Genomic DNA, 20158 nt, shown 5'->3' with positions numbered 1-20158 from the left:
AAAAGGTATGTATTGCATAAAGGCGTGTATTAAATCCTGTGTCCTCGTTATAATATTTTTGCACAATGGTATTTCACTTTATTATGCAGGTCACCTTCGAGGATGCCTCTGCCTACTTTTCTGAAGAGGAATGGACGCTGTTACACGAATGGCAAAAGGCACTTTACAGAAATGTGATGAAGGAAATTCACCAGGCTTTGATCTCGTTGGGTAAAGTTACACATCTTTTTAAAATGTTCTAGCAATTCAGGGTAATCTGACTTTAGTTATATATCTTTGGTTCGACCCTAATGATAACAAAGATAATGGCCCCTCCTCTCCTTGTGAATTTAGACAGCCATAATTGGGATGCATTGGTCCCCCGTATCTTGCTTCCTTCTCTGCAGCAATACTGCCCTTGGGGCCTTGTACAAGCTAGAAAAATCGGCCCCAAGTTCTGTTTTGTGTAGTAAGACACATATAATTTCATGGTGGAACCCACAATCCCATGTACACTGTAACAAGACGTTTACCTTTTCTTTGGCCATACATTGCTAAAACATTGGAAGAAATCACTCCAAGGCCTCTAAAGACTCCCTGAATTATTTGTGCCAAATGGATCTCGGAGGGGAGACACAAGCATGCGAAAATGATAATGGTTTCTATGGAAGAGTAGTTGCATTGCACCTCTCTGGCTACAGCACCCCTTGAAGTTTAAAGCCCTCCAAAGGAGAGAGGCAAGTGTAATTAATAAGAAATTTGTGAGGGGGCCTTCCCACCACTAGGGAACCCAGTCCTCTTCATAGTGAGACAACAGAAGCTCCGAGGGAAGCAAAAACTGATGGTTAAATTGTCTGAATAAATCTCACTTTGTATTCTTGTTCAGAGTGGACCTGGTCTGGCAGTTCAGCCTGGACTGTTCCTTTTAGAAGAGAACCAAGTCTGATTTGCACATGGCTGGTTCCTGTCTAAAGTGGCATGCTGGGCAAAAAGACGACAGACTAGGATGTAGTCCTGAGTAATTACTAATTGCTAAGAATAATCGAAATTCCACCACCTCACTTTTTGTATTCCTCATTACGATGCCTTAAATGTGATGAGAATGCTTGAACGTCGCTCCCTTCCTCTCTGTACCACTAGAGGCAACTTGCACCCTACTAAAGAGGCCTACATAGGCTGAAACTGGTTTCGAGTTGCTTGTGTTCCAGTTCAGAGGGGAATATTGCCTGGCAGTTTGAGGTGGACTGTACTTATAGAGCAGGATCAAGTGGCTGGGTCCTGATTGGGATGGCATGGGAAGTAACAAAAAAAACAATGGACATGAATGTCCCCTTCATCGTTTATGGGTGCATTCTCCTGCAGTGAATGCTCAACTGCAATTGAAATAAGTTTCCTGACATATTTTTTTGCCATGGCATCACACTAATCTAATGTGAGTGCATAGGCCTAGGCATGTTAGCACCAGGACCAGTCCTGTGAGCTGAAGGGACTCACTAAGCATGCTCTTATAGTATACAGTATATAGTGGACTATTTTTGCTGCCCGAGGTATATCACTTAAAGTCGTGATGGCAACATACCATGTTTAGTGATTTGTAGTTTGTCGAGATGTTTTTCTCTTTCTCTGTGACAGTGAGAGACCCCTGGTTCATAAAGTTAATCTGTTATGTGAAATCCTGAACCTGGTGCAGACATCCCAGGTGCATGTCAGGTTTTAATGTCTTTATTTCGATAATAAAATCATAAAAGACAAAAAAGAAAAACATTCATAAACAAATCAAAAACCACCGCAATGTACAAACACTTATATAAAACCAACTTAAACATATTATCAAGTTTACACTAAGACTAGAATCCACGGCTAAAAAGTTATTAAACATTTGTAAATACCACAAGACATTAAATAAGACTGATTCTAAAAATGCAATAAACACACACAAAAAACACATTACAGGATATAATCAGGAAGAGGTTAGGTTCCTTCTGGCTCTGATTGCCCAAGCCCAACCTAAAAACTTGGCCAAGCATATCACGATAAATTCAGAAGTATTTGTTTTTAGGGCCCATATTGCATCCGAGGATTTTCTACATGGTAATCGTTTAAAAATGGGTTTTAACCACTTGGAGCGGGGTTCTGTATATTGTGGACAGGCGAACAGAAAATGGCCCTCAGTTTCTTTACGATCAGGGCAACAGCTACAAAGGCTTGAGGAGGTTTTACCCCAGGATGAGGTAAAGGAATTCAAGGGTAATGAGCCCACCCGAAATTGATGATACAATTTTTTATCCAATGGCCTGGTAATAGAATCCCAGTAGGTCTCGCGGGCAGGATCCAGCTTAAAGCTTAGAAAACGCCCCGTTAGGCCCTCAGAACTAGAGGCATATACCAGGGAAAGGCGGGTTGAGGCCCAAAATAAGTCCTTAAATTCCTTTTTCGAGGGAAAAGTATTGGTACCTGGGGACACCCACAGATGGATTAGGCCCATATCACACAGACTCTTTTTCACCGAGCGGAGCCATGGGATCCGCTCAGACCCCCCCATGGCCTTCACTTCTGCTAGCTCTTTTGCAAATAGTACGAGATCCTCGGAGGTCCATAGGCGCCTCCAAGTGGACACTACTCTATATCTTGCCATGTCCGTAATTGGAAGACAGCCCATATCATGGCAAAGAGGGGTCAGTGGAGTCGATTGGGGTAACCCTACCAGGTTACGGAGAAATCTACACTGAATTCTATATAGACTCGAAAGATCCATAAACCCCCATAGCTCTGCCCCATAAAGTGTGGCGGCATTTATTTTAGTGTCATATATTCGCAAGGCGGGGATGACCCGTTTTGTAATGGATTTCTTCTGCTCACGCAGAAGACATCCAGTCAATTGAGCAAGTTTTAGCTGCTGGGTCGCTATTTGTTCTTTCCAGGACAGACGACAGTCCAAAGTGACCCCCAGATACGTCATGGTTTCAACTTGATCCAAGTTGACCCCATTCAGTTGTACGCTGCTACGTATTAGTTTTTTCCTGGATAAAACCATAAACTTGGTTTTACCTACATTTATCTGGAGATCATTTTTTTTACAAAACTCCTCAAAATGGTTTAAGGCCCGCTGTAGGCCTCCCCGGGTCTTTGATAGGAGTAGGGTGTCGTCGGCAAAGATCAACATAGGAAATTTAGTCCCCGCCAAGGATGGAGCATCGGTATGAGTGGACATGAAGAATTTAACTACTTGTTCAATAAAGAGTAAAAAAAGGGTGGGAGCGAGAACGCACCCCTGGCGAACTCCTCGTGTTACTGGAAACGAGTCCGTAAATTGACCTTGTGCTCCCCATCTTACCCTGGCGTAGTTCTCGTCATGTAGTCTAATAATCATCTCAACTAATTCACCCGGCATACCCAGGTCCCTTAAAACCTGCCATAATTTTCCCCTCGGTACCAAATCAAAAGCTGACTTCAAATCTATGAAGGCAGCAAAAATAGTGCCACCGCCAAGCGTAACAACCTTCCAAAAGATCATACAGAAACGTAGCACCTGATCAATGGTACTTGTACCAGATCTAAAGCCCGCCTGCAATGGGGACAGTATGTTTTCAAGTTCCATCCACCCCTGCACTCTCGCCAAGATCATGCAAGCGAAAACTTTTTGAAAACAATCAATTAAGCTAATCGGGCGATAGTTACCTGGGTTTGATCTATCTCCCTTTTTATGTATAGGGAGAATCTCGGCCCCCTTCCATGTTTTGGGGATACAGGCTCCTCTCGCTATGGCGTTAGCTATGTTTGTTAAATAGGGCACCCAAAGGCCTGTATTGGCCTTAAACAGATCAGCTGGGATTTGATCCAACCCAGGGGCTTTCCCCCGCTTTGTTAAGCCTAAGGCTATCTCCGTTTCTGTTTCGGTGAAGGTCATGATCACATCACAAGGGGGCATTACATGTGACAGGTTCAATGTGGACAGGGAGTCAGCGACCTCTGAGCAAAATTGGGAGGAATAATAGTTTATCCAGGCTTCAGGGGATACATGATTGGATGGGATACGAAAGTCACCATCCTTACCACATTTAACAATGTCCCAGAATTTGGTCTGGTTATTAGACTTACTGGCATCCAAAAGATCCGCCCAAAAATCATCTTCCCATGCCCTCTTGGCTTCCCATTGTACTTTTTTATACCTTTGCCTAGCCACCTTTACTGCGCTCATATTTCTAGATTTAACTTTCTCAATTAAAAAACTATGGGCCTCCCTACACTCTCTGTTGTACCATTTTGCTCTTGGGGCTTGCAAATGCCCAGTACCTTTCTTACAGGGTTTATTTAAAGCAAGCTTCACCACATTTTCTATACTAGCCTGTATAACTGCATCATTTGATATGGTTGACCATTTCAGTCTCCTCCGATCATTTGATAAGGTTAAAACCCCTTGCCCCCTAGGATCTGGTTCTGCTAGTCTTATCAGATCATGCATTTTAAGTTTCATAGACAGTGGATTATGATCACTTTCCGGACGCATAACAATTTTCATGTCAACAATTAGGCTCCAAAATTCCATTTTTAAAAAAATATAGTCAATACGACTTTTTCTCACACCATTGTCAAATGTGAAGTTGGCGCCAATGTCCGATTTGGTACGACCATTTACGGCCCTTAATCCCCAGGTGAGACAGAAAGCAGTCCAGCTCAGGGCGGCCTCCGTTGCTTTAACTGGTGTTTGGTTCGTTAGTTCCGGGATTTTCCATGTGGCATCTTCTACAAACCCCCAATTATCCTCAGGCAGATAGAGTGGCTCAATTGTGCAGTTTATATCACCAGCTAACATGATAAATGTTCCTTTATTCCAGCCAGTTAAAAGATTGTCTAGGACACCTATCAGCTGGGGGCATCGCCCACCAGGGAGGCCTCGAGAATAAATATTGATAATAAGCATATCCTGACCCCCTGCCTTACGCAACCTAATTGCCAAAATGTCAGGGTTTTCCACATACAATTCGGATACTGAGTAACCCCAGGCCTGTTTTACCCATGTTGTCAGTCCCCCTGATGCACGCCCTTTATTACTCTTTATTGCTGGTTTAAAGAAGTTTATGAAACCGACTTTGTATATGGGTGCTGTAGCCCAGGTTTCTTGCAGTAACACAACCTCATATTTATCAATGAACTCCAACCAATCCTCAGAGTCCAAACGGGTCTTTGCTCCGGCTACATTCCAAGACACAATGTTAGATACCAATGTATCGGTTTCTGCAGGGTTATTGCTGACATTGGTAGGGGAATGGAGATTAGGTAAGCTAACACTTGTTAGCCTATTACTGGTTCTATTATCTTCTATTTTAACAATAGACGCCCCTTCCCCAACTGGCGCAGCCGGTGTTCTAGCTTTCTTATGGGACATAGGCTGGTAGTCCATATTTAATTCCAAAACAGAGTTGGGTGGATATTGCACTCCTTCCCCGTTCTCAGTAGACAGGTTAGGTGACAGGGTGGATGCACACAGTCAGTCTATCCATTCTAAATCTGACAGCGCCTCAAAGTGGTTAAAGAGCGGGGGGTACTGTTGGGGGTAAGGTGTTATCGGCTCTCGAGACCTCCCCCCTCTTATTTTCCACTGGTTAGGGCCCATTGGATAGTTAATGTGTGTGTGGGGGTAAAAATAACCAAGGTGCAAGGTCTGAACATCACCAAGACGGGCAAATCTTGCTTTCCTTTGAATTCTGTCCACCACCCAGGGGTCTTTAAAAGAAATCAAAATACAGTCCCCTTCTAGGTCTTTTAAACCCTTACCCACCCAATCAACTCTCCTTACATGGAGGATTTCGGTGGGGGATGAGGGAGGGAGAGGACGATGTTTATTTAACCAAAATATAACCTTATTCCGCAGGTCCCCTTGGGTCTCTTTAATACCATCCCAGTTAAGACGATGGTGTATTGGGACGCTTCTGGCGGTAAGTTAACTCTGGGTATTGGTTGTATTTTTCGATTATCCGTCCTCTGAGACCTAGGTGGTTGGGGATTTTTCTGGTCTTTACCCATTATTGGTGTTTGCACTGGGGTATTGATTGATTGATTTAACATGCCATTCGGCAAAAGATGTTTCGCTGGGGCATTATTGGCAGTTATTGGGCGTTTATCCCTCGGAATGTCCTTTGCGGGAGCTCTACTGACAGTGGTCAAAGTGGCAGCAGATTTTGCCCCTGTTAGGGGTTTCTTATTATTATTAGCAGCTGGAATCCCTGGAGGGATAGCTGTAGATTTGCCCGCTCGTTGGTTGATGCCCCCAGTAGAATTACAAACCCCCATCCCAGTAATGGGTGTTGTTAATTTTTGCAAAAGGCCCAAGTTGGTATTGACAGCTAATTCCAAAACATCTACTTTAGCGGTCATTAGCCTAGTTCTCTCTAAGACCGGGAGCAATATAGTTTTTAACATTGCTTCCATCTTAGCCAACAAAATATCATCGCTGCTAAGACAGGTTGGGCAAGGATTTGATGACCCAGAGGGAGCTAATGAAGGACAATACACCATTGGGAGACCTTGGTGGGTCTGGGAGAGGGATGAGCTCACCCTGTTAGTAAGATCAATTTTGGGTTGTTTTTGGACCTTTTCCCCCTGTGGACTTGAAACATGTTTTCTTTTCCGGGATGTAGGGTTTATGGTATCTTGTGGCGGATTGGACACACTAGGGGAAGTGGAAACATAAGATTGTGAAGCATCAGACGGACTGCATTCGTCGTCCTCAATATATTGGCTATCATCCTCATAGCTTGTCTGATTAGTATTTGAATTCTGTTCCCTGTTATCATGGGGTGGGGATATAATTGCTCCATCTCCATCTACATGGACTATCGCCTCTTTCTCTGTAGTAGAAATACAATTAAAAGCAGCGTTGGTTACAGGGCTTTTAACACGTGCTAGGGCACCAATTGAAGAACGCTTCCCGGTGACTAAATCCAGGGACAGTCTATGTTCTACCAATTCTATTTCCTTTTCTAGGATTCCCATCGCTCTGGTAATAAAAGCATCAAGGGGACCAGAAACAACACCCTTAGAAGTTTGTATATGAACTAGGCGCTGTTTACCAGATCTTAATGCCATGTTTAGGAGATGATATATAAAATACAAAATACAATATGAGTACTAAAACATCCGCTATGTCACCTAAAAAATACCAGTAGAGCCCCTCTCAAATAAATACAATACGGCTAGATACCACACACAACTAAATGGTGTGAAATGAAATGTGATTTTAACCAGGACTCTGGGCCCAACCCAACCTTGTCCGACCAGGGACGGCCACAGACGGTCCCGCCCTTGTCCCAGGCTTCTCCTGGCGCGCTCCCGCTTAGCGGAAGCTCTGCGGACCTAAGTACTCAGGTCCTGTTTGTTCGTTGGCTGATAGGCAAGGGGGCGTGGCCAGCGGGGAGAGCAGCCCAGGTGTTGCTGGTTGGGCGCGCAGGGACTCCTGGACACTGGAGTCCCTGCTTAGCAACTCGCAGCCCCGCTGGTCCCAACACCACTCCCACGCACCTCCCAACAGTCACCTGCAGCCTGCAGCCAACAGCCTCCTCAGCACAGGCGCGCTGCGGGACCCGCGAACCGGGTCCGGCGAGTCGTCAGGGAAGCCGCTTCCGCCCAGCAGCAGAGGCACACCAGGTCACAGTGTGCAGCGTAGAATCCGGTAAGAGCGAGCAAGATTTCAGCAGGGGTCCCAGCTAGGTGAGGGAGAATGCCGCTTTTCACTTCCTCGGCAGGGGGGCGTGGCCAGCGGGGAGAGCAGCCCAGGTGTTGCTGGTTGGGCGCGCAGGGACTCCTGGACACTGGAGTCCCTGCTTAGCAACTCGCAGCCCCGCTGGTCCCAACACCACTCCCACGCACCTCCCAACAGTCACCTGCAGCCTGCAGCCAACAGCCTCCTCAGCACAGGCGCGCTGCGGGACCCGCGAAGCGGGTCCGGCGAGTCGTCAGGGAAGCCGCTTCCGCCCAGCAGCAGAGGCACACCAGGTCACAGTGTGCAGCGTAGAATCCGGTAAGAGCGAGCAAGATTTCAGCAGGGGTCCCAGCTAGGTGAGGGAGAATGCCGCTTTTCACTTCCTCGGCAGGGGGGCGTGGCCAGCGGGGAGAGCAGCCCAGGTGTTGCTGGTTGGGCGCGCAGGGACTCCTGGACACTGGAGTCCCTGCTTAGCAACTCGCAGCCCGCTGGTCCCAACACCACTCCCACGCACCTCCCAACAGTCACCTGCAGCCTGCAGCCAACAGCCTCCTCAGCACAGGCGCGCTGCGGGACCCGCGAAGCGGGTCCGGCTAGTCGTCAGGGAAGCCGCTTCCGCCCAGCAGCAGAGGCACTCCAGGTCACAGTGTGCAGCGTAGAATCCGGTAAGAGCGAGCAAGATTTCAGCAGGGGTGCATGTCACATGTATGTACATGTACAGTATGAATGTGACATATATATGATAGTAGGACTGTGTGTGTATGTGTGTGAGTCTGAGCTGAAGTCAGCTGGATCCAGCTTGGATGCCCCTGGTTCGAGCATGGCACAAGATAGAGAGTGAGGAGAGCTTTCCCAGACAGTGGAATATATTTGCTGCATTCTTGTAGCTGATGGGTGGAGACCTAGACTCTTAAGTGAGAGGGGTGGAGACAGGACTGCCATAGACGTTCCATGAAGACTTTGTTAGGACGGGGCTGCTGATCAGTTATTCTCAACATCTGCCATTTGGAAGATAAGGGAGGCGAGGGGTGAGACTACAGGACCTGTTGTTTAGGGTGAGACAGGTTCTAGGCAGCGTGTGCCATTTTGCCTGACTCTAGTTACTGCTGCAGAAAGGCTGATGAAAGCCAGCGGGTGAGATCTTACACTTATTTGTGCCCCTGTGGTAGGCACTCTGCTCCCCAGTGCTGCCTGCTGCGAGAACCATCAGTCTACATGAAAGCTTTGGAGAGCATCCCGGGAATTCCATTTGAAAAGGAAGCAACCCGCACCAGTTCTGAATCAAGGGAGATTGGAAAATGTGTACAAAATGGGCTCAAAACCACCCCCCTTTTGTTCTAGTTAAAGGTACTTCTTGACTAATTGAGGGAATGCCCAGCAGAGTACTCACAGAGCTGCTGTGTAACTAGGGTTGGTGTCTCTCTGAGAGCGAGTCTCGCACAGATGAGGTGACATCACATCAAGTCAACACTTTCTGCTGGAAGAGCTTAGCATCTACCCGCAGAGCCTGTCTGCTTGTCAGCCAGTATCCCAGAGGTGCCTGACAGTCAGTCTCTCAGAGGTGAGGAGACATCACGTGAAATACTTGCTGCTAGAAGAGCTGAGGATCTGCCTGAAGAGCCAAGAAGACTGTCTGGCTGCTGAGAGAGGTGAGGAGGGAACCTGGCCCTGCTGCAGGAGAAACTGTTCACGAGGAATGGGCAACAGGTTTCCAGCATGGGGAGCACTTAAACGAAGAAGACAGTCCAGAGGGAGTGTGCCAGAAGTGACCTGTGGTTTGAAGGGATCTGTCAGACTCTCGGCACAGTTCTTGAGGAGCAGTAAATAAGTTGTACCATAGAACGTCATTCTGTGTTGTCTGAGAGCCTGCTGTGAATTGCCGCCAAAGCGGGAAGTTCCGAACTAGCCCAGACTTCGCAACTGTCCCCAAATACTCTGAAGAACACTCGTCTGAAGGCTGCATCTATCACAAGCTGAAGCTCTGGTCTCCAGCTGAACCTGAAGGGCTGCAGTTGCCAAAGGCTGGTACCACCATAAAAAACTACCCTGTGAGGAAAGCAACACCATCTGTGTCTGCCGTCCAGCCCAGATAGTTACCGAGCACCAATAGGAAACCATTGGGCTTAGCTGCATCTGGAGACGAGAGAGACTGACATGCTCATGCAAAACTGCCTCGCCGGCTCGAGCCTTTTTGGTACCAAATACACTAAAGACATTGAATTGATTTGCATGCTTAACTTGTGAGAATTTTTTAAGTGACCTGCGTCTAAACTTAATTCTTGTCGATGGCCTAGCGTAGTAGGGTCAGAAATAGCAGGAACTCAACCATAATGGTAGAATAGAGAATTTTCGGGGAGGTGTTGTGGTTACAGTGCAACCTATGACAACTCCATATGACATAGTAATCAGATTGTGTAGTATTTAGTTCTGCTATAAGATTAAAAGTACTTATGTTTTTCATAAAGATGAGTAGTGGGCTGGACATTACATTTGTGTGTCTGCTGTTTGCCTGTTGAGTTATAAGCTCATGCCCCCCACACTTCCTCCCTGAGCAGCCTAAGACTTCCCACCCTCACTTTCCTTGAGTCAAGTGCTGGAAGTGTTGTTTGTGGCGCAGTTTGCAGAACCTCAGTAGGATAGACCCTAAGAAACCAATGTCAATCACCTCAACCATCACGGTTAGTACCCTGTAGCCCCTGTGTGCCTTGTGGCTCACTGCATGGGGTCTGCCAGGCTTAGAGTAAATACTGTAATTGCCATAATTACCAGTGACTGAGCTTAGTTCAAGCAAACTGCTCGTCACTTATTTTTTTCTAAAAAAAAAAAAGCAGTGCTCTAGGGATGGGTATCCCCTGTCATGGAACCCTTGCTCACTGTGCTATAGGACTCAATCTACACTCTACTGATGAGGCCCAAATAGACCTAGACCAGTCTGGGGTTGCCAGTTTTCCAATTTAAAGAAGACCAGGGCTGGTAGTTTGGGCAGCACTGTTTCTTTTGGAGCAGGACCAAGGCTGATTTGCATATGGTCGGTTCCTGTCTGAGGTGCCATATTGGGCAAAAAAATGGCAGCACAGAGAAATTACCAGTGGCTGAGATTAATTCACATAATCGGCGCATCCGTTCAAATTTTATCTAGGGTCCTGTACTCACTGTGCTATAGCATTCAAGCTGCACCCTACTGACAAGGCACAAGTAGGCTGTACCCAATCTGGTGGTGCTTTTGTTCCCGTTCAAAGGGGATCAGGCCTGGCAGTCCAGACTGGGCTGTGTCTCTTAGAGCGGGACCAGAGTCGATTTAACTATGGCTGGTTCCTGCCTGAGGTGAATGATGGACAAAAAAATGATGAACTGGAATGCTTACCAAATCAAATTACAAGTGACTAAGATTAATCCAAGCAATCCATCCATCCCTTTTTAGTTTTCTCCACTTCAACACCCTAAGTAGAAAGGGTATGCCCTGATGTGGGTCAGGTTTCAGGTTTTAAAGTCTTTATTTCGATTTAAAAAATCATAAAAGACACATTGTAACACACATTAATAAATAAATTTCATTGTTTTAGTTAGTCTTATCCATATACAATTATGATTGTTATTGTTTAAGATACCGCTACGACAACGGCTAAGTTCGATTATATAGACAGGACAATACAAGACTAAACTAAAACTAGATTCAAATAAACTAGACTGAGGTAGACTATACAATACTAAACTAAACCAATTTTTTATTTTTATTTTTTATTTTAAAAATTAATTTAAAAAGGATATTAAACATCTTAAGAGACAAACCTGACACAGACATAGTAAAAGTTAGCAATTACATTCTAAACAAGAACATTTAATAAAAACCGTTCCAAGTATAAGGTGCATGGGATGCAATCATATATTTACAACAGGAAAAACATTCGGCCTTATAGTGGAGCATCAGAGGACACTATCAGGGATTTGTCAGATGTTTTAACCTGATAATCCAGGCCCACCCTAGATACTTCGCTAGACTCACTACAAACACCTCAGAGGTGTTAGTTTTTAGCGCCCAAATGGCCTCTGCAGATTTTCTAAAGGGCAGACGCTGAAACAGCGGTTTTAGCCATTTGATTCGCGGCGCTGAGTAGCTGGGGCAGGCAAATAAAAAGTGGCCTTCTGTTTCCTTCTGACCTGAGCACCCTCTGCAGAAATCCGAAGCACCAATAGACCATTTGTTTATAAAAGTGTTCAGTGGCAGGGCTCCTACCCGAAACTGGTGATAGAGTTTCTTGTCCAGCGGTTTGGTGATGACATCCCAGTAAGATTCACGGGACGGATCCAACTTGAAGGTCAGGAACCTACCCGTGAGACTGGTAGAGCTGGAGACTGTAACTCGAGTTTGGCGGAGCGCGGCCCAATACAATGCTTTGAATTCTTGTTTTGGGGGAAAGGCGCTAGTTGAAGGGGCTATCCATAACTGTTCTAGCCCCATGTCTAGCAAGATGGTTTTTTACGTTTGGAGCCAAGGGATTTTCCCAGAACCCCCAATTGACCTTACTTCTGCTAATTCTTTCGCAAATAGAGTCAGGTCAGGGGAGGTCCATAATCGCCTCCAAAAGGCCACCAATCTGAATCTGGCCATCTCATTGATCGGAGGGCATCCCAGATCTAAACAAAGGGGGATGGATGGGGACGACTGTGGTAGTCCTACTAGATTCCGTAGAAACTTACATTGAGTTTTAAACAGACTTAAGAGGTCCATGTAACCCCAGAGATCTGCACCGTATAAGATTGCCCTGTTAATCTTGGCGTCATAGATCTTGAGAGCTGGGGTAACCCGCTTAGTGATAGATCTCTTTTGTTCCTTTATTAAGCAACCAGTTAGTCGGGCGAACTTGAGATGTTGTACGCCGACTTGGTCTTTCCATCTCAAACGGCTATCTAGAGTGACCCCCAAGTATGTCATAGTCTCAACTTGCTCCAGGTTGACTCCACTCATGCATACAGAGCTCCGGACAGGGTGGTTCCTCGTAAGGACCATAAACTTCGTTTTGCCCACATTTACCTTGAGATTATTTATGGCACAGAACTCCTCAAAGCGGTCCAACGCCCGCTGTAATCCGCAGCGTGTTCTAGAGAGGAGTAGGGTGTCATCGGCAAAGATGAGCATTGGGAACCTTGTCCCGGCCAACATTGGGGCATCAGTGGGAGTATCTGAAAAGAATTTGACCACTTGGTCAATAAACAAAAGGAAAAGTGTTGGCGCCAGGACGCACCCCTGACGGACACCTCGAGTTACAGGAAATGATTCCGTCACTTGTCCCTGGCCTCCCAACCTCACCCTCGCATAATTGTCCTCGTGCAATTTAATTATTAGGTCAAGTAGCTCCGTGGGTATTCCTAATTTCCTCAAAACTCCCCACAGTTTGTCCCTCGGCACGAGATCGAAGGCGAACTTCAGATCGATAAACGCTGCAAAGATGGTACCACCACCGAGCAGGACCACTTTCCAGTAGATCAGAAAAAATCTGAACACCTGGTCGATGGTGCTTATGCCCGATCTGAAGTAGGGACTTTAACTGGTCAAAACAGCGGTTATGGAGATTAATAATATTGTTAGCCATTTCCAGGCTACCCCCCAGCAAATCATGTGTCAGCATTTCATTAAACACATTTGTAACCACAGTATTAACATTGTCCCGTAGAGTTTCATCCTCCACGATCCTGGACCATTTTAACCTCTTCCTGTCGTTGGTTAAGAGGACATCCCCTGTCCGTGAGGTACTAGGCTCCTCCAGTCTCTTTATGCCTGGTAACCTTAGTTAGGGGTTGTGGTCGCTTTCTGGGCAGGATACTACTTCCATGTCCACTAACAGAGGCCAATATTCCAACTTTAGCAAAATATAGTCAATACGGCTTCTCCTTAGGCCGTTATCAAAAGTATAATTGGCTCCTTGGTCAGATCTTGTGCGGCCATTGGTGGCCCGAAATCCCAGTGTTAGGCAGAGAGCCATCCAGTTCACTGCTGCCTCGGTCGCATTGACAGGTTTGTCAGACATCAGGTCAGGAATGTCCCAAGCAGTGTCCTCTGCTGAACCCCAGCTGTCCCCTAAGTCGTAAAGCGGCTCAAAGGTGCAGTTTAAATCACCTGCTAGGAGGATAACATTTTCACTACCCAGGCCAGCAAGGTTGTGGTCCAATACATTCAACAAGGCAGGGTAGCGACCACCAGGTATGCCTCAAGCATATATATTAAACATAATCAAATCCCGATGTCCAGCCTTACTCAGCCTAATTATTAGAAGGTCCGGATTCTGTACAATTAGCTCTGTAGGGTAGAATCCCAATGACTGCTTCACCCATATCAATAATCCCCCTGATGCAAGCCCTTTGCCCCTCTGATCGCAGGTTTAAAAAAGTTAACATAGCCCAACCTAAAGATTGGATCGGGTGCCCAGGTTTCCTGAAATAGGATGATGTCGAATTTATCCACAAACTCCAACCAATCTTCAGAGAGCATTCGGCCCTTAACCCCAGCAACATTCCAGGACACTATGTTGAGTTCTTCTGTGGTGGAGACCGCAGGGGGGAGCATCGAAACTGGAGCTGCAGGAATTGCCTGTTCACCCCCACTACCCCATCTATTCTCAATACTCCTAAGATTATCCGGGATGTCCCCACCCTTCAGGGTCTCTGTTACATCTTTGGGTACTAATGTGGTAACCTCAGTCGTGGGTAAATCCCCCATGCTCTCCTCTACGTTATATATAGACTGTGGGGCCTCCTGACTCCGCCTCACTGCCTGGTACCCATAATGGAAGTTGCTGGGCTTGGGATGTCATTTCCAATGGATGCTTCCTAGCTGGGGGTCGTCTAAAGATGGGGCCTGATGGAGTAAAACTTTGTCTATGTGGATAGAAATATGATAGCCCCAAAGTTTGGACATCCCCCTGTCTAGCAAACCTAGCTTCTCTTCGAATAGTATCCACCACCCATGGATCCTTAAACGAAATTAGGATACAATCACCCTCCAGGTCCTTAGTGCCATGACCCACCCAATCGACTCTCCTTACAAAAAGTATTTCGGTTGGCGAGGATGGGGGCAGGGGTCGGTTTTTATTTAGCCAAAAGATCACCTTAATGCGTAAGTCCCCATACGACTCCTTACTACCGGGTTTTAAGGGAGCAACACCAGTTAATACTATTGTATATTGTGATGCCTCCGTGGGGAGATCAGCGCGTGGGATAGTATGCCTGGTGTGTCTCTCCACCATTGGGTTAGTATTGCTACGCTGGGTAACTGTGTGTCCGTGGGAGGGCTGTCGGGAAAGATTAGGATTGGGTTTTGCCTGTGGAAGTGGCCTGGTGCTTTGGGGTCTAACAAAATTAGGTTTGTCAGTGGCCTTCGGCTTAGGGGCATGTGTTAAAGAGCTCTCAGTTGTCTTGCTGGAAGTAGTTTTTGGTTTACCCCCCCCCTATAGGCCTATTGGTAACTGCCCCTGTTGATTTAGTGTTGGTGGGATTACTAGTGGGAATGTTGTTAACGCTTGATGTCTTTGGTGCTAGCTGTGTAGTAATAACTCCCACAGAGCTAGTGCTGGTTAGATTTTGTAGCAAAGCCAGGTTTGTGCTCACTACAGCCTCCAGTGTGTCTATTTTTGAGGTCATTAGCCTGGTCTGTTCCAAGACGGGGAGTAGAAGGGTTTTAATCATGGCCTCCATTTTTACTAGCAAGGTCTCATCACTATTAAGGCACATTGGGCAGGGATTGGAAGATCCCAAAGAGATGAGAGAAGGGCACAAGACATTAGGGAATACAGGGGGAATGTGTGTATCTATGGAATACCCGGGGACCAGGATTTCATTGCCAGAAGTATCTTTTATTTTTGGCATCTTACATTCTCTCCCCCCCAAAAGGCTTGAGTCTTGCTTTCTCTTTCTAGATGTTATGTCTATGCCTGGAGGGTCTGCAACAACTAGCGAGTTGGGTACGATGTTAGGGCCATTGGGAGGTTAGTGACTGGATTCCAAACTAAGTTCAGGTTCCACACTAACCTGAGATCCATCCCCCCCACTAGCTTGGGAATCATCTAAATTGTGTTCATCGCCATCCAGTAAGCGGACGGGAGGACTCTCCCCCACACTATCTAAATGGACTATTGCCTCTGTGGTGACAGAGTGTATACAGTTGAATGCTGCGTGTGCTACAGGGCTGGTAGTAGTTGCCAACCCACCCAGCGAGGAGCGCTTCCCACTAAGAAGATCGAGCGAGAGTCTTTTTTCCACCATCGCAATTTCTTTTTCCAATATCCCTGTTGCTCGTGTGATGAAAGCATCCAGCGGGCCCGAGACAACTCCCTTAGTTGTTTGGATTTGGAATGTGCGTTCTTTGCCTGATCTTAAAGGCATGGTAGTATCTAAATGGGACCAACTGCAACTACGTTTGTCCTGGCACACTGGTCAACAAGATATTTTGGTGACTTGGTGGACCTCACAATCAGTGTGCTGTTTCTTGTGTCCACACGCACATTACCATTGGGATTTGATACTATATAGTCCGCCTACCTTGGGTGCATCCAGAACGGGCAGGGGGAATAGGCCCGGGTCGGACTCTGCCGTACTCGAACGGCCTCAAACGGCCCGCTCTTTGCCCGGTCTTCGCCCGCGCTTCACCCGCGCGCGTCCCGCGTTCGCGCTGATGGGCGGGGTCAAATAGGAGGAGGAGTGAGCGGGAAGAGGCTGCAGGTGTGCGCAATCCCCTGTGGGCCTCGCAGTCCCGCTCGCGCTGGAGTAGTCCTCTGCCTGAGGACGGGTTCTGGAAATCCCGGAATAGAGTACGCCGGCTCCCGGTGTCCAATGCACTTTCACTTGCTACAATCCTGTGGCAGAAACAATCCACAAGTCCCGCTGTGGCCTGGAAACGACTTCGAGCGACACACTCTCATTTCTCATATGTCAGGTCCACAGAGAAACACAAATCGAGGGATGGAGCAAGTCAAAAGGACCCAGCGATAGAGGCGGGACTTGACGGGCTTCCGGTCTGTCCGTTCCCACCGCTGGCCATGTGGGTCTTGTGCCAACTGTGCCGTAGGACACTAGCAGCATCCACCAATGAGATCCTAACATGCTGAAACCTGTCTGGGGTTGCTTGTATTCCCATTCAGAGAGGATCTGACCTGTCAGTTTGGGTTGGACTGTTCCTATTGGTGCAGTTCTAAGGCTGATTTTCATGTGGCGGGTTCCTGTTTGAGGTGGCATGGTAGGCAGAAAAATTATGGGCTGGACTATGACCCAGAGTAATTACCAGTGGCCGTGATTCATTCGAGCAATCCATCCATCACTTTATTATTTTCCTCAGTACACCCATTTAAGTGTGACCGGTATGCCCACATGTGGGTCCCAAGCTCACTGTGCCGTTGGGTCAAAGGTGCTCACTACTGATGGAGCCCAAATAGGCCAAAACCAGTCTGGGATTGCTTGTTTATCAGCTTAGAGAAGACATGGCATGGCAGTTCTGGCTGGACTGCTCCTACTGGAACAGGGCCAGGACTGATTTGCATATGTCGGTGTGGGAGGGATGGGCGGAAATAGAAGCTAGGATGCTTTAATGTTCTGTCAATTGTGCTGTTTATTAAAGAAATTAAGGATGGCTGTGGTTTCTTCTTAGGGCTTAGAGTCCTTGGGCTGGTGTACTCAGGGTCTTCTTCTTCTTCTTTTGTTGGTTTCTCTGGTGTCTGCCGACCCCCAGGATGCTCAAAGAGAAAGACAAGGAGGACGGTAATTGGTCTGGCCACAGAACTCTTTAATAGATTAAAGAGGGAAAACCTTCACCACACCCGGTGTTTTCTAAGGTCTTAAGTTGAGGGAGGTTCACTCGACCTTTGACCTCTTAAGGTGGTAATAACTGGATGGCCGAAATTATACTTGTGACCTGGCTGCCTAGCTTGAGGGGTCAAGTGGGAAGTTCCCGGAGGTAGTGCTCAGGGACGATATTTAGGACACATAGGGTAAATTACAACAATGGTGTCGTGAGCGCTATTAACAGTGCCCCATTAAACCTCCCTCCCTCCTCCCCAAACGTCCCTCCCTCTTCCCTCCCTCTTCCCATTATGGCTAAACTGTGCCCAGTGTACGGAGTCACTCACCGTCCAATCCGTAACTCTCCTTGAGTTACGGCGGCAGTTGCGCCCTTCTGGGGGGAAGACGGGATCCACCACTCTTCGGACCACTCCCCCACATCACTGACGTCTTCAGCGGGCTCCTCCGTTGCGGTGTCTCGTCTCTCCTCCGTTGCGGTATCTCGTCTCTCCTCCGTTTCGGTGTCTCGTCTTTCCGACTTCTCGATCTGTCCGATTCCTCGCGGGTCTCCTCCGCGTTCTCTTCCGGCTCCAATGACGTCACCTTGTTGTGTGTCCAGCTCGGACTTTTCCTCCTGAAGCGCCTGCTCTGATTGGTTGTTGATGTCAGGTCCTCCCTTGACTTCCTGAAACAAAGACCCAGACCAAGAGTTACCCGGGTTTATGAGTGCCGGCCCTCTGTCCCAGATGATCCCCTCTATGTTTGTGAGTAACGGCTCTATGTTCTCATTATTCCCAACAGGTCCCTTCTGACATCCCCTTTTCCTTGGTTTCTTGTTTACAAGAAAGGGTTCGATTGGATATTTAGAAAGAAAGTCTTAATTGGTCTGTGCCTGTCCTTTCTGATGAAGTGTTTTGAATCTGTAGTGTTGCAAGGTAAGGAACCACCTTAGGATCCGATCATTATACCCTTCCATTCCTGCCATTCCAAGGGTGCATGGTCTGTGAATAAAACAAATTCTCGCCCTTCTAGGTAATACTTTAAGGATTCAATAGCCCATTTAATTGCTAGAGCTTCTTTTTCAATCACGGCATAGTTTCTTTCCCAGGGATATAGTTTTCGGCTTATGTACATGACGGGCCTCTCTTGTCCTCGTGAGTCTTGTTGGGACAATACTGCACCCAGTCCATACTCTGAAGCAGCCATCTGTAACACAAAGGGCTTAGCATAATCCGGGCTGAGTAATACAGGTTTGGCTGTCAAGGCCTCTTTTAGACTATGGAATGCCTGTCTCATATCTGGGGAGGGATTCTGGAGTTCGTCTCGGTTTTCCAATCTTTTCTAAGGAGATCAGTGAGGGGTACTGCAATCTGTGAAAAGGAGGGAATGAACCTTCTATAGTACCCCAAAATACCGAGAAGGGCTCGTAGATCTTTTTTTGTTAGGGGGAACTTTAATTCAGCTATTGCTGTTACTTTTTCGTCTTTTACCCTCCCCCTAATAAATATCCCAGGTATTTAACTGACCTCCCAGCTGGGTGGCTTTTAGCAAAATTTATGGTTAAACCTCCACTTTTTAGGGCCTGTACAACCTGTGTAAGGTGTCGCACATGTTCCTCCCAAGAGTTACTGTAGATGATGATATCATCAAGGTATGCGGCTGTGAAGTCACTACAAAGTCTAAGTACCTTATTCATCAACCGTTGAAACGTGGCCGGCGCCCCGTGTAACCCAAAGGGCAACACCAAAAAATGGTACAGGCCCCCGGGAGTAAAAAAGGCTGTCTTTTCTCTGTCTTGTTCCCGAAGGGAACCTGCCAATTTGCATAGGTCTAAGGTACTGAAGTATTGTGCTTTGCCCAATTTTTCCACCATCTCATCAACCCTAGGTAAGGGGTATGCATCAAATCAAGATATCTTGTTGACCTCGCAGAAATCAATACAAAAGTGTATTGATCCGTCCGGTTTGGGCACGATAACTATTGGGGAGTTCCATTAACTATGTGAGGGTTCTATGATATCCATGTGGAGCATTTGTTGTACTTCCTTCTCTATGGCTTCTCTACGGGATTCAGGCAGACGGTATGGGCGCAATCGTACCCTTTTTCCTGGAATTGTGTGTATCTCATGCTGTACCAGGGTGGTTCTCCCTGGATTTGTAGAGAAGATATCTTGTTGGGGAGATAGGTTGGTACAGAGGTCCTGTCGTAGAACACTGGGTAGGTCACTGTCTATGCTCAGGTGGAATAGGGGGACTCCTTTCTCTGTTATGGTAACCAAAGTCGGTTTAGGACCCAGCCACCTCTTTAGTAGATTTACGTGGTAAATCTGGGTATTCCTCTTATTCCGTGGATCAAGCTCTAATCGGTATGTCACAGGTGTTATCTTTTCTGCCACTCGGAAAGGACTTTGCTCTGACCTATCAGTTTGTGGTCTGAGCTCGGCATCATTAACATGACCATGTCATCTACTTGGAAGACCCTTTCTGCAGCCTTTTTGTCATACTGTTTTTTCTGATTTTCTTGGGCTTTTTCCAAATGTGTTTTCACTATATTTCTGATCTGAGCTAAATGTGTTTTTAGACTCCATACGTATTCTGGGAGAGGCTTAGCTCCATGATGCTCTTCCTCCCACTCCTCTCTGGCCATATCGAGGAGAGTACGGGGTTGTCTCCCGTAGAGTAGTTCAAAGGGAGAATACCCGGTACTCTTTGTGAT

At 46.9% G+C, this 20158-nt stretch overlaps 1 protein-coding gene across 1 annotated transcript in view; it reads left to right on the top strand.

The window, feature by feature from the left end:
- LOC147727738 (uncharacterized) overlaps positions 1 to 20158 on the top strand; it is a 158498-nt gene that overhangs the window by 35032 nt on the left and 103308 nt on the right. The window contains exon 2 of the mRNA XM_086961738.1: positions 90 to 210. Within this exon, the coding sequence (XP_086817864.1) occupies positions 90 to 210 (121 nt within the window). The remainder of the gene's footprint in view (positions 1 to 89; positions 211 to 20158) is intronic.

Source organism: Lissotriton vulgaris, chromosome 3_1, assembly GCF_964263255.1.
Source record: "Lissotriton vulgaris chromosome 3_1, aLisVul1.2, whole genome shotgun sequence".
NCBI classification, from domain to species: Eukaryota; Metazoa; Chordata; class Amphibia; order Caudata; family Salamandridae; genus Lissotriton; species Lissotriton vulgaris.
The sequence above is the reverse complement of the archived record's forward strand: the minus strand, read 5'-3'. Positions and strand labels throughout refer to the sequence as shown.